Raw genomic sequence first — 23,854 nt, 5'->3', positions numbered from 1 at the left:
CTGATGTCATGATTCAACTTTGTTTTTTCCCCCCAGAGTTCCCAGTTGTCTTTAAGCACCATAAATCCAGAGAATGCCAAACTTTGATTTCAGTTTGATGGTAACATTTGCCCACAAGAAGGACCGCCACGCCACCTTCCTGTTTAAGTGAGCACAGCACAACAAGGTCCAAAAATGTCTTGCTGCATAAATAATGTAATGTGCCAGGAGATATGTATACTGTAGCTAAGAAAGTAATACTAAGTGTATGTTGTGTAGTAAGCTGTTAGTAGTCCATGTGCCTCGCTCTAATAATTTGGTCCCTTTCCCCCTATTAACTTAGCCTACTGTTCTGGTTTGGTGGTGCACATGTAGCCTATAGCCTGTTTTAGAGAAATGTAATCATCGAATATTGTAAGAGCTTTCATTGTCTGCTTATATGCCCCCTTTATTTATCCTACGGTTCTGACTTGGTGGCGTACAGGGAGAATACTGTAAGAACGGCCCATTTCAATACTGCTGAACAAATAGTTATATTGACTACGTCCGTCCTAGCTCGCTTATTAATGTCTTAATCGAAATTACGGATTGCCTCTTATTCGGTCATCGTCCCCTTATGCCATAGTTTGTACATCTCAGTTATCAGTAGAAACCACATTTGTTTAAAGAAGTCAAACCTAACAGTTTGTTGGCGCCATTTGTCACCGTTAGAGTGCAATTCATGTATTGTTTAGTGTTGTGTTGCGTAGTGGCTTTGCTGGAATGCATTGCAACAATTGTTTTCGAGTTTGCCCCACCACTAAAATCGCTAATAATATTTCTTACTTTATGACACTATCACTGTAAATATGTGCTCAATGACAGCAGTTACTGTGCTGGATTAAGACAGTGAATATTCCACAGGATTTCATCGTGGCAGTAAATCCCACTAACAAGATGTCCACCTATCGGGTGAATCTTACTTCTCACCTATACTGTCTTCCTTTACATCTATGCCAAGAAGTAAAAGTGTTTAGTACAGTAATAGTGTCCCGTCAGACGGTTAGAGCATATCTACTGTAAGAGCCCAATCCACAGAATGGATAGCAGTATGGGGCATCTGTTGACCTCTTACTAGACTAGAGTGGAGGAGGGGCACAGAAGAGATGATGTAATTTAATTAACAGGAGGGACAACATGGAGGGTAAACATGGAGAATACAGGAGGGGAGGGGGTTGCGAGGCCACCAGAAGGACTGGAGGGATTGACCGGACATAGCACAGACCCAGTACAATACTGTATACTATAGACTGCTGTGTAAATACATTTGAGAGATTATGGGGCAATCTGAGTGAGTGGGTTTTTGATTTTGTGTGCTAGGGGGCGGTAGCTGCTCTACGGACCCACAGAAAGCTGTTTCTAAATATAGCAGCACACAATGGTCAATGTCTTAATCAAATTGTCTTTTCTTTGTCAGGAGTAAAAAATGAATCCCCAGCTACCCAGTGATGTCTGGAGACATTTAAACAGAGATGGTTTTATTAGAGAGAGCGAGACCTGTGAAAACCTTGCTGCAGTGCAGCGTGTCACCAATGGTCCCATCTTAATGAGGGCAGTCCATAACAAAACAAACATTGGACCAGGATGGTCATATGCCCAACCTGGTCTCAGAGCATTTCGTATTATTCTGTACATAAATCCATGACCAGCCATTTAGTATGATATGTTACATTTCGTATGGTATGTATAAATTTAGGGATTTCCATCACCCATTTCGTACGATATGTCACGAATTATAAATCGGATTATATGTTAGGAATTTGCAAAACATATGATATGTTACAAATGCTAGCTAGCAGGCTAATGTTAGCTGAGGCTAGGGATTATGGTTAGGGTTAAGTTTGGGAGTTAGGTTAACCCTTTGACACGTACGAACACACGGGTGTGATCATTCTACAGTGGTCACTCCAACCGGCGTGATTAGAACGTCCAGTTAAGATTGACGCAACAGTCAGCGTTTGAGGTGGCCACACTGTTTTTCTCCAGAAACATTTTGCACAAACCGTCTTTACAACGTTATGTCTTCAATGTGAGCAGTTAATTTGTGGATGCAATGTTCAGATATTCACAGCAATGGCGACAGCATAGCACAAATCTCATTCAACCCAGAAAATGTAGGCTACATAAGTCGTAGCGCTAACTGAGGAAAGAGTGACCTAACACAAGCGGTCATATTTAGCTAACTCTCGGCTGACATAAACCATAATCTGAATTAGCTAATATCAATTACTATTTACAATTCATCGCATCACGGGTGAGTGAATGAAATAATTGAGTAAAACACTTTCTAAGAATTTAAAGTAATCCAACGATGGGTAGTTTATGGTGCTGCCATTTTTTTTTATGTGTGCAAACCAAAGATAAGAGGTTACAAAATGAGTTTGGTCTGTTTGCAGTATGCATGTTGAAGGTGGTGTGTCATCTACCATCATTCACTTCTGGAAGTTTACTCGATCATTTTATTATAACATCTTTGGTCTGACAGGCATTTACGTGACAAACAGAATGCATTGTATGATGTCAACAAACATGGCGCCACACTTAACTGGCAATCAGCTTAGCATTAGCTCATCATAATCAGTACAACCTTCAAAAAAGTATTTTATACACGTGCATGTGTCCATTAATCTATGCAATAATTGGAAAGCATGATTTGTCAACAGTACTTGAAAACGTGAATAAAACAGTAAATACATTATGCTCCATACATACGGTGTGCTACAGTAGAGACAACACAATATACATAAACTATAATGATAACATAATAATGCACTTCATTTGACTGGAACACACATGGCCAAAGTTATTATAAGTAAGGAAAACAACAATGAAGGCAATGCGGGCGCCAGCTGGAAAATGTGCCAGGGAAATATACAGCATTCTGTTCTGACTGGAGATGTGCAAATGTCTGGGTACTTGATCCCTCGTCGAAGAGAGAAGTTTGTCCGGCTCAGTGATGCCTCAAACTTAAATTGTTGTCAACAGTGAAATGGGCTACTTCTATGTGAATTAATGAGGAGGGGGAGCACACCTCAATTCAAACTGTTAGAAAATAATTTGAAATGGCAATTTGAAACACAGCCTATAGATAATTAGCAGACAGCGTGCTTTGGTTTGAGGGCAGCATGGGTTAACTGTCCTGTTGTTTAACAATCACATGGAACAGTGAGTATATTCTGACATCACATGCATAAAAAAAAAAACTCACGATGGAGCAATCGTTAGAGATATTTGGAATTCACTCGTGAAAAGGGTTAAGGTTAGGGTAGTGGGAGGGTTAAGGTTAGGGTTAGCTAACATTCTAACTAGTTGCTAAAATGCTAAAGTTGTCTGTTATTTGATTCGAACTCGAAACCTTTGGGTTGCTAGACATTCGCGTTATGCCATCCGTCCACCAACCACCCTACTTTCATTTTTGCATTAAGTACCTATCTGTCTTATTTAACCATACCATAACTTATCATACCAATTTGGATGTCCTGGATTTACATTTACTATGTTATGTCTAGTCTATCAGACCAGGCTGGTATGCTTTACCCTCTGTCCTATAGTAGTGCTGTAGACCCAGTCAATGAGCCTTACCAGTGTTCTACTTATATAATTACTAGAACTGATTCTCATAATTCTATGATTCCAATGATTCTCACCCCATTGTCGTCCAGCAGTGTGGAGTTACGCTGTTTTTTGTTGCTCAGCCTCTTCACGTACAGCAGCTCACAGGACGCCTGGTCCTCATTCAGCATGCTCTTCCCAGCATTGATGGTCCTGAGGGGAATGGGGGTAGATAAGGTATGGGGAGATCATACATCTATAATAAAATATATATATGCATCCCCCTGGTTCAGGTGATGGACAGAAGAAAACACCCAACCAAGGTGTGTCTCAGATAAATCAGTGTTCAGAGCATATCAGAGTGGCAGACATTGTTTCATTTTATCATGGGGAGATGGTAATGTTACGATTTATGTACAAAACATAAGGAAGCACATACCCACTGGGCAAAAACTGGATGAATCAATGTTTCCACGTCATTTTAACAAAAACATTCAATGTGATGACGTTGAATCAATGTGGAAAATGGATTTGATTTGAAAAAACTCAGCAATGTAAGGGAATTTCATATTTTTTTTAACCTAAAATCCAACGACATGGTGAAATGTTTTGTTGAACTCAACCAAATGTAAAGCAAAACTAGATGTTGAACTGACGTCTGTGCCCAGTGGGTAGTGCTTAGGGAAGCTGCAGGACCGCGACTGGAATGAAGTGTTTTCATTACTGGCCTATCCCTAATGATAATGGCTTTATAAAGCATGACTTCATATTATGACCATCTCAGTGGACCAGTGGCTGTACAGAATGGGGAGTAGACACTGCAGTAGTCTGAGGAGTGGTGGAAGAGGTAGTGCTTTTTGCTCATACTTGTGTAATATTACGTTAGCTAATATTATACCATCCATTAACATGTATTAGATATAGATCTTTTAAAGGGCATCTGAGCGCAAGAACCAACTTCTCTCGTTGAAAACAGCCCGTGGCATCGATACGAGTCAGAAACATTTATACCAGAGCTAAAATTTACAAAAAGTAGGATTATTTGGGTCATAAAGGTAGTATATTCCAAAACAGAGATTTGTGATACTTGTGTAACCGTGTTCGTCATGACTTACATGGGGTTGGATTTTTATTTTGATTATGCCCAATAACACGGGATTATTGGGCATAACAAGCGCCTTGGACTTGTTTACATAAGAAAACGCGTCGCCAATGTTGTTGAAAGAACACTTAGCCCCTGAACCCTTTATGGAGTGGCCACTTGCTGATGTGTAGTGGTCACTCGAGTCTGACCAGTGCTTGATTTTGACTGAAACAGGTGCCGGTAGCCTACTCATTTTGGGTGCTGGTACTATTTATATTTAGATGCAGGAACTCCATAATACTTTTTAGCTAATATTATATAAGAGATGCAGGAACAGAGGTAGGCTAGTAGAAAATATGAGGTGCCAGTACCCAGTTCTATGACCTCCTGCCCATGTAAAGCACTGAGTCTGCCACTATTTTGTGCAAAATGACAATTGAGACGATGCACACTTGTATCCCAACTGCCACTTGTCAATATTCCAAACCCATTCGTGAGCATCCTGTTTTGTAACATGATTCGCTATGAAACACTGGCAGACATACGCACACTCTGGTAATATATAGCAGCAGAGTCGATAGTCTACAGTTCACTACTAGTTTTCATACACATTTTTGAAATGTAGAAATGCTGACCAAACTGCTCGCGCGCGTGTGTCCACAACTAGATTTCAGTCTATCCACACCAGACTTGATCAGGACAGGCAGGTTGAAATATCAAAACAAACTCTGAACCAACTTCATTAATTTGGGGACAGGTCGAAAAGCATTAAACATTTATGGCAATTTAGCTAGTAAGCTTGCTGTTGCTTGCTAATTTGTCCTGGGATATAAACATTGGGTTGTTATTTTACCTGAAATGCACAAGGTCCTCTACTCTAACAATTAATCCACAGATAAAAGGGTAAACCGAGTTTGTCTCTAGTAATCTCTCCGCCTTCAGGCTTCTTCTTTTTTGGACATTATATGGCAGTTGGCAACCAACTTTAAGGTGCATTACCACTACCGACTGGAATGTGGACCGCAGTTCATCTTTCAATCACCCACGTGGGTATATGCTCTTAAAAACTAATAAGTAGATGGCACGTGGGTATATGCTCCTAAAAACCAATGAGATGGGAAAGGCGGGACTTGCAGCGTATCAAGCGTCACAAATAGAACAAAGTTATATTTTAGCGCCTGGCTACGCAGATGCGTGTGGGTGCAATGATTTAATAACATGTATGTGTACATTTATTTTGCAATGGCGAGCGGTGTGTATGCAGACCAGACCGCTTGGGCACGTGCATCCGCCATTGCGCGCGTGTTGATTTTGTACTCCCACACGTGATCAGGAACTGCAGTTTGAAATATAGAGCATGAGCATGTAGAGCATGAACCAACTATATTAATTTGGGGACAGGTCGAAAAGCATTAAACATTTATGCCATTTTAGCTAGCTACCGTAGTCTATGTATAACACCCTGTCGTTCTCAACTAACATCAAGGCGGTGACCCGTTCCTGTAGGTTCATGCTCTACAACATTCGCAGAGTACGACCCTGCCTCACGCAGGAAGCGGCGCAGGTCCTAATCCAGGCACTTGTCATCTCCCGTCTGGATTACTGCAACTCGCTGTTGGCTGGGCTCCCTGCCTGTGCCATTAAACCCCTACAACTCATCCAGAACGCCGCAGCCCGTCTGGTGTTCAACTTTCCCAAGTTCTCTCACGTCACCCCGCTCCTCCGCTCTCTCCACTGGCTTCCAGTTGAAGCTCGCATCCGCTACAAGACCATGGTGCTTGCCTACGGAGCTGTGAGGGGAACGGCACCTCCGTACCTTCAGGCTCTGATCAGGCCCTACACCCAAACAAGGGCACTGCGTTCATCCACCTCTGGCCTGCTCGCCTCCCTACCTCTGAGGAAGTACAGTTCCCGCTCAGCCCAGTCAAAACTGTTCGCTGCTCTGGCACCCCAATGGTGGAACAAACTCCCTCACGACGCCAGGTCAGCGGAGTCAATCACCACCTTCCGGAGACACCTGAAACCCCACCTCTTTAAGGAATACCTAGGATAGGATAAAGTAATCCTTCTAACCCCCCCCCCCCCTTAAAAGAGTTAGATGCACTATTGTAAAGTGGTTGTTCCACTGGATATCATAAGGTGAATGCACCAATTTGTAAGTCGCTCTGGATAAGAGCGTCTGCTAAATGACTTAAATGTAAATGTATGTGAGTAAGACCTTTAAACAGGCCGCAGGGCCAGACAGATTACCAGCACGTGTACACTGAGCATGCGCTGACCAACTGGCAAGTGTCTTCACTGACATTTTCAACCTCTCCCTGTCTGAGTCTGTAATACCAACATGTCTCAAGCAGACCACCAAGAACACTAAGGTAACCTGCCTAAATGGCTACCAACCCGTAGCACTCACATCTGTAGCCATTAAGTGCTTTGAAAGGCTGGTCATGGATCGCATCAACACTATCTTCCCAGAAACCCTAGACCCACTCCAATTAGCATACTGCCCCAACAGATCCACAGATGATGCAGTCTCTATTGCACTCCACACTGCCCTTTCCCACCTGGACAAAAGGAACACCTATGTGAGAATGCTATTCATTGACTACAGCTCAGCGTTCAACACCATAGTGCCCTCAAAGCTCATCACTAAGCTAAGGACCCTGGGACTAAACACCTCCCTCTGAAACTGGATCCTGGACTTCCTGACGGGCCGCCCCCAGGTGGTAAGAGTAGGTAACAACACATCCGCCACGCCGATCCTCAACACGGGGGCCCCTCAAGGGTGCGTGCTCAGACCCCTCCTGTACTCCCTGTTCACTCATGACTGCACGGCCAGGCACGACTCCAACACCATCATTAAGTTTGCCGATGACAACAGTGGTAGTAGGCCTGATCACCAACAACAACGAGACAGCCTATAGGGAGGATCGAGACCTAGCCGTGTGGTTCCAGGACAACAACCTCTCCCTCAACGTGATCAACACTAAGAAGATGATTGTGCACTCCAGCAAAATGAGTACCAAGCACGCCCCCATTCTCATCGACAGGGCTGTAGTGGAGCAGGTTGAGAGCTTCAAGTTCCTTGGTGTCCACATCACCAACAAACTAACATGGTCCAAGACAGTCAAGAAGAGGGTACGACAAAACATATTCCCCCTCAGGAGACTGAAAATATTTGGCATGGGTCCTCAGATCCTACAGCTGCACCATCGAGAGCATTCTGACTGGTTGCATCACTGCCTGCTATGGCAACTGCTCAGCCTCTGACCGCAAGGCACTGCAGAGGGTAGTGCATACTAGGGCTGGGCGGTATACTGTATTTTACTATATACCGATATTTATGCACAGACCGGTTTGGGTTTTTACTTTACCTAATATAATGGTATTTTAATGTTTGGTTTGTTAAATGTGATATGCCATGTGTAACGTCCATTTCCATAGTTTACTTAGCTACTTGAATCATCCCTCTCCGCTCTCAATGCCGCTTTCCACAGACCTAGTCTCACCCCGTCACTGAAGGAGCGCATTTGTTGTTGCTTGACCACGAGACACTTTCGTTCAGTCTGCATGGTCAATGCAGCACATGCAACAACGTTGATGACAACAATGTTATTTCCACTTTGATCTTAATATAAATCCACAAGCGTTCTATCATTACAATATGAGTTTGTGTTATTTACATCTGCAAACAGCTAGTTTGTATTTTCTTAGCAAGTTAAGCTAAATCGTGTTAGCCACTAATGCTAATCACTAGTTAGCTGGCTAGCTAAGTACTGAGTCGGAGCAAACGTAGCTAGCTAATACAGCCTGGTACCAGTACTGGTGCAGGCTTAAATCAGCATGTTGTTTGTGCAACAGTATCTTCTAAATCAAAGAGGAATAGCCGAAGCATGAATATGTTGGCTATATGAATAAAGATGTAATGTAGCCAAAGATTATAGAGTCCCCTAGGAAACACTGAACATCACTTTGGTTCCTACCCTGTCACAAAAACTCGTCCATGGCATTTTCATTTGTTTTCATGTCAAACAACACTGTATTCAAAGTGCCCACTATTATTTATATTATAACTATAGAATTATAATAACCATTCTATTTCTATGATTCCAAAAGTTCACAAGTGTTTTGATCTAAATCGCAATTTCAGCATTTGGTTAAAAATAAGGCCAAGTATTTTTTTTTGTGTGGAAATTATCTCAAATAAGTGCAGGAAATGCAGACATTTATGGAAATGCAGGAAGTTATTTTAGGTTGAAGTTGAATTGAACAGTATAAAAAACATTTGAATGGAGAAAGACCCATTGAAATAACTTAGTATATGTGTTGCCACCCTAGGGTCATGCACTTCTCATGAAGCAAATGTATAACTTTTATAAATCAAAAACATAAAATACCGTATAAAAAATATTTAAAAAAACATACAATATGATATTTTGGCCATATCGCCCAGCCCTAGTGCGTACGGCCCAGTACATCACTGGGGCCAAGCTTCCTGCAATCCAGGACCTCTATACCAGGCGGTGTCAGAGGAAGGCCCTAAAAATTGTCAAATACCCCAGCCACCCTAGTCATAGTCTGTTCTCTCTGCTACCGCATGGCAAGCGGTACTGGAGCGCCAAGTCTAGGTCCAAGAGGCTTCTAAACAGCTTTTACCCCCAAGCCTATACAAATGACACATTATACAAAAGAAATGTGCAAGACTAGCCACCTTCTCTAATTACCTGGCTCCACTGTACCTTATTTTAATAAAATCAATATCTTGTCTATTTACAACATTAAATGTACACCAATTATGCACCTACAACTACTCATACCTCCCAGACAGTTTACCTAAACCCTTCAAGGGATTCTTCCATGCTAATTCTGAAATCCATCTTTATACAATTGAAGTTGGGTTAGTTTACATACACTTAGGTTGGAGTCATTAAAACTCGTTTTTCAACCACTCCACAAATTTCTTGTTAACAAACTATAGTTTTGACAAGTCGGTTAGGACATCTACTTTGTGCATGACACAAGTCATTTTTCCAACAATTGTTTACAGACAGATTATTTCACTTATTCACTGTATCACAATTCCAGTGGTTCAGAAGTTTACATACACTAAGTTGACTGTGCCTTTTAAACAGCTTGGAAATTTCCAGAAAATGATGTCATGGCTTTAGAAGATTCTGATAGGCTAATTGACATCATTTGAGTGAATTGGAGGTGTACCTGTGGATGTATTTCAAGGCCTACCTTCAAACTCAGTGCCTCTTTGCTTGACATCATGGGAAAATCAAAAGAAATCAGCCAAGACCTCAGAAAAAAAAATTGTAGACCACAAGTCTGGTTCATCCTTGGGAGCAATTTCCAAACTTCTGAAGGTACCATGTTCATCTGTACAAACAATAGTACGCAAGTATAAACACCATGGGACCACGTAGCCGTCATACTGCTCAGGAAGGAGATTCATTCGGTCTCCTAGAGATGAATGTACTTTGGTGCGAAAAGTGCAAATCAATCCCAGAACAACAGCAAAAGACCTTGTGAAGATGCTGGAGGAAACAGGTACAAAAGTATCTATATCCACAGTAAAACGGGTCCTATATCGACATAACCTGAAAGGCCACTCAGCAAGGAAGAAGCCACTGCTCCAAAACCGCCATAAAAAAAAAAGCCAGACTACGGTTTGCAACTGCACATGGGGACAAAGATCGTACTTTTTGGAGAAATGTCCTCTGGTCTGATGAAACAAAAATAGAACTGTTTGGCCATAATGACCATCATTATGTTTTGGAGGAAAAAGGGGGAGGCTTGCAAGCCGAAGAACACCATCCCAACCGTGAAGCACGGAGGTGGCAGCATCATGTTGTGGGGGTGCTTTGCTGCAGGAGAGACTGATGCACTTCACAAAATAGATGGCATCATGAGGACGGAAAATTACATGGATATATTGAAGCAACATCTCAAGACTTCAGTCAGGAAGTTAAAGCTTGGTTGCAAATGGGTCTTCCAAATGGACAATGACCACAAGCATACTTCCAAAATGGCTTAAGGACAACAAAGTCAAGGTATTGGAGTGGCCATCACAAAGCCCTGACCTCAATCCTATCGAACATTTGTGGGCAGAACTGAAAAAGCGTGTGCGAGGAAAGAGGCCTACAAACCTGACTCAGTTACACCAGCTCTGTCAGGAGGAATGGGCCAAAATTCACCCAACCTATTGTGGGAAGCTTGTGGAAGGCTACCCAAAATGTTTGACCCAGGTTAAACAATTTAAATGCAATGCTACCAAATACTAATTGAGTGTATGTAAACTTCTGACCCACTGGGAATGTGATGAAAGAAATAAAAGCTGAAAGAAATAATTCTCTACTATTATTCTGACATTTCACATTCTTGAAATAAAGTTGTGATCCTAAATGACCTAAGACAGGGAATTTTGACTAGGATTAAATGTCAGGAATTGTGAAACTGAGTTTAAATGTATTTGGCTAAGGTGTATATAAACTTCTGACTTCAACACAAGACACTGCGAAAACCTATAGCCTCCCCTCTGTCACACCTCACATAGTCAATTCTCTATCAGATACAGAGGTACCATACTCTGGAATTGATATCTTCACATTGCCAAAACCTCATCATCCCTCAATAACTTCAAGAGAACACTGGGTGTCAGCCTGATGAACAAACTACAAAATAATCCCCTCCATGTAGGCTAACTCTCACACACATGCACACATAATCAAACATGTATTTTTTTGTATACTGACTATATCATGTACAATTATAATTCATATGCTTTGCTTAGCTGATTGAACAAAAACATTTCTGTACTTAGATGTGGTGTGCTTTTCATATAAGCCCGTTTGCACACTGTTTTCTACCAGTTTATCTGTACTGTTTTGTCTTTCACTTATTTTCTTTGGTGCGAATAAATAAAACCTATTTCTAGGAAGCGGTAGCCTAGTCGGAATGTTGTTGCGGTGTCTTAAGAGTGACAAACAACAGCAACTGCCAGGGAAAGATAACAACACCCACAAGACCGAAATCTCGTTTTTCCTTAATGAGCAACAGACAAACACATTGGGAATCGATGAGTTCGCTCTTTAAGATTATTTGTCCACAGAGGACAGTTTCCAGCTCTCTCCCTTCACCTCAGACAACTGCAGTGTTTACTTTTCAGGACACTGAAATGGAATGAAGTCATGCATTGCATTAGAGCAAAGCCATTATCCTTGCGAAGAGGGGCTGCCAAAAGGTTTCACCCCTGTTGTACCATTAAAGCTGAGAACCGATGACTCTCTGCCACTTCGGTGCGAGGATCCAACAGGGTCAAGCCACTCTGTTACATAACATTTTCAGATTCAATCACTGGTATCTTGCACAATTTGGAGTATTACCCTTAAAGTATCCCCAGAAACACTTTTACAGAGAGGATTAATGATGTAGTAAGAGTAGTGTAGAGAGAGTCTTTTTGATACAGCTGTGCCCTGATGCCAGTCATATACGATAGAGGAGAGATAATGCATCACCAGAGAGGATGGGTGATATCTAACCAACTGGTTTGTTTGTTTATTTATTTATTAGGATCCCCATTAGCTGTTGCTCATGCAACACTCTTCCTGGGGTCCACACAAAACATAAAATGTGACATAATACAGAACATTAGTAGACAAGCACAGAACTAAATAGACAAGGACAAAACTACACAATCTGGAACATAATGTACAATGGCCACCTATCTAGGATCATTAGGATGAGTGTATTTGAGTGAGCAGAATCAAGATGCTGACTGTCACCTTTTCACAATGTTCTCGCACTAAACAAGAACAAATTAAAATGCTTAAAGGTTCAGACACACCGGTAGGATTGTCAAACGTTCGCATGCTGACAGTACTTAGCCCCTCTGAACAGAGTGTCGGCAGTCAATCTCTTTTGTGTTCACACAGCAAAGATCTTGAAGTCGTCAGCCACTCAGCCTTGTTAAAATATTCCAAACCAGAAGGTGGCAGTAGCGTTGTTTGGCAATGCATGTCCGTGTGTGTTGCTTTATGGTCTAGATAACCAATGTTAGCTAGCAGCGCTAATGTTGCTATTGTTGTAGAAAGCCCTTGTTGATAATACATGGCCACAGCTAGATAACTAGCTAGCAAGATGACAAAGAAAATGTAATTCACTCTCCATAATTGCATACAGCCCATAGATATTTTTTTTGCTGGCTAATGTTAGCATGGTTTGCTAGCTATTTAGCTGTTGTGCTAGCTAGGTAAGTAAAGACAGTGCATAGACTCTCGGCAGCCAGCTGCAGGCAGCTACTTCATGGAAAGAAGCAGAGCCTGAGCAGAGTCCCCATTTCTGTTTTTCAGAGGAAACGTAAGTTAGGTTGAAAATATTGTATCCCTGAAAACTAGAAACATCCGTTTTCTGCCGACTCTGTGGGGAGTGTGCGCGCATTGTGTCTGTGCACTTAGCTAGCTACCATGAACCTATACATTGCATATACAGTGTGACTGGCTCATTTAGCAAGCTGCAAAGGGGTGGATGAAGTCACAGGGAAAAGTTACCCTTTTTTCCCTACTTGTTGGTTGCCTTTCAGCTCCCCATTTGTGCCCTCTGATTTGCTGAGTAGAAATGTCTCTCTACCGATGGCATACCGATTCACCATGAGGAAACAGGAGAGAATGTCCCAATTCAGTCACCAGTCAAACGGCACTGGCGAGTGGTACCTATAGTACTCCACAGAGAACGAATAGCAGAAAAACGCTTGATGAATGAGAGACAATTGGCACAGTGTGTACTGTATGTCCCTTAATGAAGCTTTCATAAACCCTTAATAAAGCATATAGCCTACAGCTAGTTCAGAAATCATTACTAAGCTAACCTATATCTTGCTATGTTTAAGGGTGGCAAAATGGACTGTCACGTTTGGCAAAATAAATTATATTTCAACGGGTAGAACCATTGCTGAGGAAAATGATCCCTGTTTGGTTTGATGCTCTGAGATCAGTGTTCTAATATAAGGCAGAAAAAGCTATGGCTGCCCAAATCTGGATTATAAAAAGCCATCCAGTTTGTAATCAGTTGAAAGCAGTAAACTGGCACCGTAGTGTAGTGGCCAGGGGTGCATTAATCCCGATGACACGGACATGAAATAGAAGTCATCTGCCTTGCCTTGTCATCTTAGATGACTTCTAAGTTTGAAGCCAGGCCAGGGTCATGTAGTTCCATGTTTTACAACACATCTGCAACCGGTTTGTCAATATCATACTTTGGGTTAGAGAGGCCTGTTTATTTTAGCCTGCTGGATGCATAGTCTATTGGATGCATAGTCTAAAGTAAAGTCCTTTGTCCGAGTTGGCACTAAGGCTGTAGGCCTATTCCTTAGAACCATGCAGCTTTTTCAAAAATGTTTCACTAAATGTAACGTCTCCCTGGCAAATTCATGGGATTTCTTTTGCGTGAGTCACATATGCAATATATTTGATCATAACTCATTTGGGAACCAAGGAATGTACTGTATGCCTACAAGTAAATAGTCACCCATTTGAGTGAGTCCATAAAGTGCAAGCCAGTCATTCCCTGGCCTTAATAATGTAAGAAAACAACACAATGAAGTGGCGGTTCTATTCAATTTGTGACATATTTTTATCTTAAGGTTTCAGTCATTGTAAACATGTAACTGAAATACTTTCCCCGTGTTAAACGAGCACATCTGTGTTTGAATCTTGTTAACACATGTAGGGGACTTTCAAAAGAGGAAGCCTCGAGTTTCACTGAGTTCCTCATCAGTTGTCTATGTTTTTTTTAAAGAACAGAGAGAGATAAGAATCGGTCATTCCTTTTTCTAAGTAATGATGACACTTCCTTTACCATCTACATTTTGTGTTCCGCTAATATCATTCATTCTCTCAACACAATTTAACCTACCTCACAAACCAAGAGTGATGATGATTACATTTTACTTAACCACTGCCTCAGGTTTGACTTCATCTCATGTACGAAAATGTGATTAAAAAGGAGAAAGTCAAATTTTTTACAAAGTGATCTTGGGGCTCAGAATAACCCTTCGCGAGTTTGTATTTATAATGAGTTTTCTAAAAAGCCACTCATGAGTTTATCACCAAAAGTCAAGATGATCTCTTCCTGTCTGTGGTTTCCTGTCACAGCTTTTCAAGCATGGTGCTAACAGTGAGTCATTGTATTGCAGCACCTGCATGACATGGTCTCAAAACTTCAACTTCTCGGAAAAAATATTAGGAGTGGAAAAAAAGTTATTCATGGCCAGTTGGCAAATGGCCCAACAATACAAAAGGCTTTTAGGGTAAATTCACACACTACGAAGACCGAAGGTATGGAGCATGTAGGGCAGTGTTGCAAAAAGGGTGGCTCCTTGTAATACGCTACTTCATTCACATACCTTTGTACTACCTGAAAATTGAGACGCGGTGAATCATTCCTTCCACAGTGTGGGGGCAGTGTGTTCACTTGGTTCCTTGATCTGACCTGTAGTCTATATAGTCTATTCATTAAAGTAGCCTATTTTGCATTGATAACCAAATATAATCTCAGCGACTGTTCAAACCAAACAACAAGAATCCACCCAAAAAGGTATTTTGTTTAGAAGTAATAACTAGTGATTCCAGGCTACTGTGAAATGGTGAACCTGCTGTAGCCAACTAGCTAGCCATGTGATTTTTTTTCTCCACCAAAACATGATGTTCGATTTTTAGCTTTTATTTTTATTTTTTTATTTAACCTTTATTTAACCAGGTAGGCAAATTGAGAACACGTTCTCATTTACAATTGCGACCTGGCCAAGATAAAGCAAAGCAGTTCGACACATACAACAACACATAGTTACACATGGAGTAAAACAAACATATAGTCAATAATACAGTGAAAAAAAAATAAGTCTATATACAATGTGAGCAAGTGAGGTGAGATAAGGGAGGTGAAGGCAAACAAATATATGTATAAATAAATAAAATAAATAAATAAAAATATAAAAGGCCATGGAGGTGAAGTGAATACAACACAGCAAGTAAAATAAAACTAAAAAAACCCTGGAATGGTTGGTTTGCAGCGGAAGAAAGTGCAAAGTAGAGACAGAAAATAATGGGGTGCAAAGGAGCAAAATAAATTAATAAAATAAATACAGTAGGTAAAGAGGTAGTTGTTTGGGCTAAATTGTAGATGGGTTATGTACAGGTGCAGTAATCTATGAGCTGCTCTGACAGCTGGTGCTTAAAGCTAGTGAGGGAGATAGGTGTTTCCAATTTCAGAGATTTTTGTAGTTCGTTCCAGTCATTGGCAGCAGAGAACTGGAAGGAGAGGCGTCCAAAGGAAGAATTGGTTTTGGGGGTGACTAGAGAGATATACCTGCTGGAGCGCGTGCTACAGATAGGTGCTGCTATGGTGACCAGCGAGCAGAGATAAGGGGGGACTTTACCTAGCAGGGTCTTGTAGATGACCTGGAACCAGTGGGTTTGGCGACGAGTATGAAGCGAGGGCCAGCCAACGAGAGTGTACAGGTCGCAGTGGTGGGTAGTATATGGGGCTTTGGTGACAAAACGGATGGCACTGTGATAGACTGCATCCAATTTATTGAGTAGGGTTTTGGAGGCTATTTTGTAAATGACATCACCGAAGTCGAGGATTGGTAGGATGGTCAGTTTTACAAGGGTATGTTTGGCAGCATGAGTAAAGGATGCTTTGTTGCGGAATAGGAAGCCAATTCTAGATTTGACTTTGGATTGGAGATGTTTGATGTGAGTCTGGAAGGAGAGTTTACAGTCTAACCAGACACCTAGGTATTTGTAGTTGTCCACATATTCTAAGTCAGAACCGTCCAAAGTAGTGATGTTGGACAGGCGGGCAGGGGCAGGCAGCGATCGGTTGAAGAGCATGCATTTGGTTTTACTTGTATTTAAGAGCAGTTGGAGGCCACGGAAGGAGAGTTGTATGGCATTGAAGCTCGCCTGGAGAGTTGTTAACACAGTGTCAAAAGAAGGGCCAGAAGTATACAGAATAGTGTCGTCTGCGTAGAGGTGGATCAGAGAATCACCAGCAGCAAGAGCGACATCATTGATGTATACAGAGAAGAGAGTCGGTCCAAGAATTGAACCCTGTGGCACCCCCATAGAGACTGACAGAGGCCCGGACAACAGACCCTCCGATTTGACACACTGAACTCGATCAGAGAAGTAGTTGGTGAACCAGGCGAGGCAATCATTAGAGAAACCAAGGCTGTCGAGTCTGCCAATGAGGATGTGGTGATTGACAGAGTCAAAAGCCTTGGCCAGGTCAATGAATACGGCTGCACAGTATTGTTTCCTATCGATGGCGGTTACGATGTCGTTTATGACCTTGAGCGTGGCTGAGGTGCACCCATGACCAGCTCTGAAACCAGATTGCATAGCGGAGAAGGTGTGGTGGGATTCGAAATGGTCGGTAATCTGTTTGTTGACTTGGCTTTCGAAGACCTTAGAAAGGCAGGGTAGGATAGATATAGGTCTGTAGCAGTTAGGGTCAAGGGTGTCCCCCCCTTTGAAGAGGGGGATAACCGCAGCTGCTTTCCAATCTTTGGGGATCTCGGACGACACGAAAGAGAGGTTGAAGAGGCTAGTAATAGGGGTGGCAACAATTTCAGCAGATAGTTTTAGAAAGAAAGGGTCCAGATTATCTAGCCCGGCTGATTTGTAAGGGTCCAGATTTTGCAGCTCATTTAGGACATCAGCTGACTGTATTTGGGAGAAAGAGAAATGGGGGAAGCTTGGGCGAGTAGCAGAGGGGAGGGCAGTGCTGTTGTCCGGGGTAGGGGCAGCCAGATGGAAAGCATGGCCAGCCGTGGAAAAATGCTTATTGAAATTCTCAATTATAGTGGATTTGTCGGTGGTGACAGTGTTTCCTATCTTCAGAGCGGTTGGAAGCTGGGAGGAGGTGTTCTTATTCTCCATGGACTTTACGGTGTCCCAGAACTTTTTTGAATTTGTGTTGCAGGAAGCAAATTTCTGCTTGAAAAAGCTAGCCTTGGCTGTTCTAACTGCCTGTGTATATTGGTTTCTGGCTTCCCTGAAAAGTTGCATATCACGGGGGCTGTTCGATGCTAATGCAGAACGCCATAGGATGTTTTTCTGTTGGTTAAGGGCAGTCAGGTCAGGAGAGAACCAAGGGCTATATCTGTTCCTGGTTCTAAATTTCTTGAATGGGGCATGCTTATTCAAGATGGTGAGGAAGGCATTTTTAAAAAATGACCAGGCATCCTCTACTGACGGGATGAGATCGATATCCTTCCAGGATACCCCGGCCAGGTCGATTAGAAAGGCCTGCTCGCTGAAGTGTTTCAGGGAGCGTTTGACAGTGATGAGTGGAGGTCGTTTGACCGCTGACCCATTACGGATACAGGCAATGAGGCAGTGATCGCTGAGATCTTGGTTGAAAACAGCAGAGGTGTATTTGGAGGGCAAGTTTGTTAGGATGATATCTATGAGGGTACCCGAGTTTACGGAATTGGGGTGGTACCTGGTAGGTTCATTGATAATTTGTGTGAGATTGAGGGCATCAAGCTTAGATTGTAGGGTGGCTGGGGTTTTGAGCATGTTCAAATTTAGGTCGCCTAGCAGCACGAACTCTGAAGATAGATGGGGGGCAATCAGTTCACATATAGTGTCCAGAGCACAGCTGGGGGCAGAGGGTGGTCTATAGCAGGCGGCAACGGTGAGAGACTTGTTTTTAGAGAGGTGGATTTTTAAAAGTAGAAGTTCAAATTGTTTGGGAACAGACCTGGATAGTAAGACAGAACTCTGCAGGCAGTCTTTGCAGTAGATTGCAACACCGCCCCCTTTGGCCGTTCTATCTTGTCTGAAAATCTTGTAATTGGGGATGAAAATATCTGAGTTTTTGGTGGTCTTTCTAAGCCAGGATTCAGACACGGCTAAAACATCCGGGTTGGCAGAGTGTGCTAAAGCAGTGAACAAAACAAACTTAGGGAGGAGGCTTCTAATGTTAACATGCATGAAGCCAAGGCTATTACGGTTACAGAAGTCATCAAAAGAGAGCGCCTGGGGAATAGGAGTGGGGCCAGGTACTGCAGGGCCTGGATTCACCTCTACATCACCAGAGGAACAGAGGAGGAGTAGGATAAGGGTACGGCTAAAAGCTATGAGAATTGGTCGCCTAGAGCTACTGGAGCAGAGAGTAAGAGGAGGTTTCTGGGGGCGATAAAATAGTTTAAAGGAATAATGTACAGACAAAGGTATGGTAGGATGTGAATACAGTGGAGGTAGACCTAGGTATTGAGTGATGATGAGAGAGATATTGTCTCTAGAAACATCATTGAAACCAGGTGATGTCATCGCATATGTGGGTGGTGGAACTGAGAGGTTGGATATGGTATAGTGAACAGGGCTAGAATCTCTACAGTGAAATAAGCCAATAAACATTAACCAGAACAGCAATGGACAAGGCATATTTACATTAAGGAGAGGCATGCTTAATCGGGTGATCAATAAGGGTCCAGTGAGTAGAGGTTGGTTGGGGTCGTGGCGATCCAGACAGCTGGCCGGGTATGTGGCTGTCGGTAGCAGCATGGGATGGAGGTCTGTTTGTAGATACCTCGTGCGTTTCCGTCGGTAAGTTAGTGGGGTTCCGTGTAGTGGGGTTCCGTGTGGAAGAGGGGATCAATCCAAATTGGCAGAATAGATATAGTGACCCAAGGAGAAAAAAAAATAAATAAAAAATAAAAATAAATAATAGTTGTCCGGTATGCTTATTCAGGTAGCAGCCGATAAGACAGCTAACGATTAGCGGGCCTCAGGTGAGCGTTCAGGTAACGTCGGGACGGAGGTGCCAGTTGGATAAATCCCTCGGGCAGATAACGTCGGCAGTCAGACGTGAAGGCCCGGTGGGGTTCCGTATCTGCAGCAGCAACAAAAGAAACGTGTCCGGATGGTGATGGAACTCCTCAGCTGGCTAGCTCCAGGATGATTTGAGTTTGCTCCGGGGTCGACGTAAGCCAATCGTCACACGGTTTGCAGCTAGCTAGCTGCGAAGTCAAGGTGCAAGTGACCAGAGCCTGCGGCTGGAATCCGGGGAAACTGAGAGAGAAGAAAAGTCCCGGAATGCTCCGGTCCGAGTCGCGTTGCACAAAAGTGCCGGTAGATTATCGAGCTAGAGGAATAGCTGATGACCACAACACGAGGGCAGCTGAAGACCAACGCTAGCCAGCAAACCGGCTAATTTCGGGGCAGCTACAGATTAGCTTCTGGCTAGCTATCGGAGTAGCTACTGGTTAGCTTTCAGGCTAGCTTCTGAATTAGCCCCTGGCTGGCTTCCACGATGGATTTTCAGTTTGAGGTAAATATTACTTTTTAGTAATTGGTGAAGCGGGTTGCAGGAAAGCTTTTGCAGGAAAGCTTTTGTAGTTGAGTTCTTGGATGATAAAATAAATAAAAGATAAGTGAAGAGAGGTGTAAATATATATACAGGACACAAACAATACGGAACAGAAAAAGACGTCTGAACTGCTAAGCAACCTTGGGTGAGCTGATATTGAAATGAATACAAAAGCAGCATATCAAACTGGGATAATGTTTTAGGTTACACCGGCCAGTATAAGAATATTTGCCAGAGCATATTTAAAAAAATATATAAATCTGATTACTTCACATTGCGATGTGGGAAGCTTAAAAGGCTGGCTAGCTAGCTAGCTTGCTATGTTTTTAGCCAGGCTAAGACCATGCAGCTAGCCAGGGCTGCCAGCTAGCTACTACTAGTAAGGGAAGGTGACGCTTCCTTGCTTTCATAAAATGAAATGACCAACAAAAAAACCATTGTATTTACCCCCTTGTGAATGGGAGTGGGACCGGTGTGAGGATATGTTACCAAAAGGTGTCAGCTGCGCCAAAAAATTCCACTCCACCCACATAGATAGGGGCCAGTCAGCCCTGACCCCCGGGGTGGCAGGTAGCCTGGTGGGTAGGAGCGTTGGGCCAGTAACTGTAGTTAGCCCACCACCTCAGGACATCACATGTAGATGTGACCTACTCTTGAGGAGGTTGGCTAGTTGGTTCGATCTGATATTTTAGTTATATTAGTTTTGGTTTTGCCTGTAGTTGGTCAACCCCTGATTTTGAATACAAACAAGTACGTTCTGGAATAAATAGAATTAAATGCCTTTGTCTCTTATCCTGTATCCTGCCCATGGAAAAAGGTTGTATGACCTAGTGAGCCTGTTTTGTTCATACTTTGTCTTAGATCTTTATGCCTAGAATAATGCTTTGTATTGCGTGTTAATGCCTTGTAACTTAAGCTTATGCCTTGTATGTAAATCCATTCATTTTACAATGATATTAAATATTTGCCTTTTATAGACAATTCTCAGACTTTTCCTACTAGTCAAATATAACGTGTAACTTAATGCTTGCACATTGCTAAAATCACCTTTATGGAGTCATATTCAGTTTTAATATACTTTGTTCATAGTCTTATCATGGGTTGCATGTGAGGTGTATATACATATATAGTACCAATCAAAAGTTTGGACACACCTTTTCTTTATTTTTACTATTTTCTACATTGTAGAATAATAGTGAAGACATCAACAATATCAAATAACACATATGGAATCATGTAGTAACCAAAAAAGGTGTTAAACAAATCAAAAATATATTTCATAGTCGAGATTCTTCAAAGTAGCCACCCTTTGCCTTTGATGACAGCTTTACACAAGTTTGAGCCAATCAGTTGTGTTGTGACGAGGTAGGGTGGTATACAGAAAATAGCCCTATTTGGTAAAAGACCAAGTCCATATTATGTCAAGAACAGCTCAAATAAGCAAAGAGAAACAACAGTCCATCATTACTTTAAGACATGAAGGTCAGTCAATCCAGAAAATGTCAAGAACTTTGAAAGTTTCTTCAAGTGCAATTGCAAAAACCATCAAGCGCTATAATGAAACTGGCTCTCATGAGAACCACCACAGGAAAGGAAGACCCAGAGTTAATGCTGCTGCAGAGGATAAGTTCATTAGAGTTAACTGCACCTCAGATTGCAGCCCAAATAAATGCTTCACAGAGTTCAAGTAACAAACATCAACATCAACTGTTCAGAGGAGACTGCGTGAATCAGGCCTTTGTGGTCAAATTACTGCAAAGAAACCACTACTAAAGGACACCAATACTAAGAAGAGACTTGCTTGGGCCAAGAAACACGAGCAATGGACATTAGACCGGTGGAAATCTGTCCTTTTCGTCTGATGAGTCCAAATTTGAGATTTTTGGTTCCAACGGCTGTGTCTTTGTGAGACGCAGAGTAGGTGAACGGATGATCTTCGCATGTGTGGTTCACACCGTGAAGCATGGAGGAGGAGGAGTGATGGTGTGGGGGTGCTTTGCTGGTGACCCTGTCAGTGATTTATTTAGAATTCAAGGCACACTTAACTAGCATGGCTATCACAACATTCTGCAACGATACGCAATCTAATCTGGTTTGAGCTTAGTGGGACTATCATTTGTTTTTCAACAGGACAATGACCCAAAATACACCATCAGGCTGTGTAAGGGCTATTTGACCAAGGAGAGTGATGGAGTGCTGCATCAGATGACCTTGGCCTCCACAATCACCTGACCTCAACCCAATTGAGATGGTTTGGGATGAGTTGGACCGCAGAGTAAAGGAAAAGCAGCCAACAAGTGCTCAGCATATGTGGGAACTCCTCCAAGACTGTTGGAAAAGCATTCCTCATGAAGCTGGTTGAGAGTGTGCAAAGATGATATCAAGGCAAAGGGTGGCTACTTCAAAGAATGTTTAACACTTTTATTTGGTTACTACATGATTCCATATGTGTTATTTCATAGTTTTGATGTCTTCACTATTATTCCACAATGTAGAAAATAGTAAAATTAAAAGAAAAACCTTTGAGTAGGTGTGTCCAAACTTTTGACCGGTATTGTATATACTACTTCACTAATATGTATAGCTTATGAAACATGATCGTTGATCAGATCTGATGTGAAACTTGGAGGCGGTAAGCTGTTCTCTTGAAATTGAGATAAGGAGGGTGTCAAAAAAAGATTTAGTGGGGGGAAATACGCTAATAAAAGGTTATAAAAGGATGATAAAACAATTTAATTAACTTTTCTATTGTGATCTACTTTAACACATTTAGACTCGGGTCTTGTTTAGGCAGTGTTCAAGCATACCATTGAGCATGACCTGGCCTTTTCTGGCTATTGTACATTCTGCATCTAATATAATTTGACTAAAGGCTTTTAAAGTGGAAGGTAGTGTCTGGTTACAGATAATTGATGCCATGCTCACTGAGATGGATTGCTGCTATAAGCATCATTCAAAAGACTTCTGAGCTCCAGCATGGCAACTTTGAAAAAGGTTAGAGTCGTCCTTTAAATTCCTCTACAGTAAGGCTTATTGTGTCTCTGTTCCCACCCAAAAGCTTTCACAGCATACTGTATGACATGACAGATCTGTTGTTTGCAAATCGTTTTAGGCAACCACCCCGAGGAAGTGCTTGTGTGTGAATGCACTGTGTGATCGAGTACAGTACAGTCTGGGGTATGCACCCAATGTGAAAATATTCAGCATAACAGCTCCATATTGTTCCAAGTCTGGAAAAGCATTGCTAGCTGTCTGGTTTTCCGTAGGGATTATAATTGAACAACTGAAACAACTGTATTGCAATGATGAACATCAGCATACTGCTGCTTCACATTTATCCCAGCACCACTCAGTTAACTGTCTTTATTTTTGTATTTTTAACTTGTATTTTTTGAGGTAAGCCCAATTTGAGACCAGGGTCTCATTCTCAATGGTGCCCTGAGAACAGATAATTCACAAATCAATATGATAATTCAATAAAACTGAAAAAAATAAACTACGAGATACATTATTAAATTATTACAAATCAACCAAAACACTCCTAAACTTCAGTGAGTTCATTCCTCATCAGCATTCTGAACTGCCCTATTGGCACCAGGGATTCGAGATTTAAATGAGGTTTGTAAATTATTCAAAACAAGAGGGACATCAAGATTTGCTGCCTCATATTTGTATACTTTAGCAGAGAAGTGAGATATGTTGGAAGCTTGTGAACAAAAAGGGAGAAATGAAATGATCTACAGGAATTTAGAGAGGTCCAGACGACCTTCTTATAAAGGATGCAGTGACGAGTATTAAACCTGTCACCTGTGATAAAGCAAA

General features: G+C 42.1%; 1 protein-coding gene across 1 annotated transcript in view; it reads right to left on the bottom strand.

Annotated features, from left to right (window-relative positions):
* ppm1j (protein phosphatase, Mg2+/Mn2+ dependent, 1J) overlaps positions 1-23,854 on the bottom strand; it is a 60,527-nt gene that overhangs the window by 14,145 nt on the left and 22,528 nt on the right. The window contains exon 2 of the mRNA XM_071334851.1: positions 3,666-3,783. Coding sequence (XP_071190952.1) covers positions 3,666-3,783 — 118 coding nt within the window. The remainder of the gene's footprint in view (positions 1-3,665; positions 3,784-23,854) is intronic.

This window comes from Salvelinus alpinus, chromosome 12 (genome assembly GCF_045679555.1).
Source record: "Salvelinus alpinus chromosome 12, SLU_Salpinus.1, whole genome shotgun sequence".
Classification (NCBI taxonomy): Eukaryota; Metazoa; Chordata; class Actinopteri; order Salmoniformes; family Salmonidae; genus Salvelinus; species Salvelinus alpinus.
Note: the sequence above shows the minus strand (reverse complement) of the source record. Positions and strands in the feature narration are given on the sequence as shown.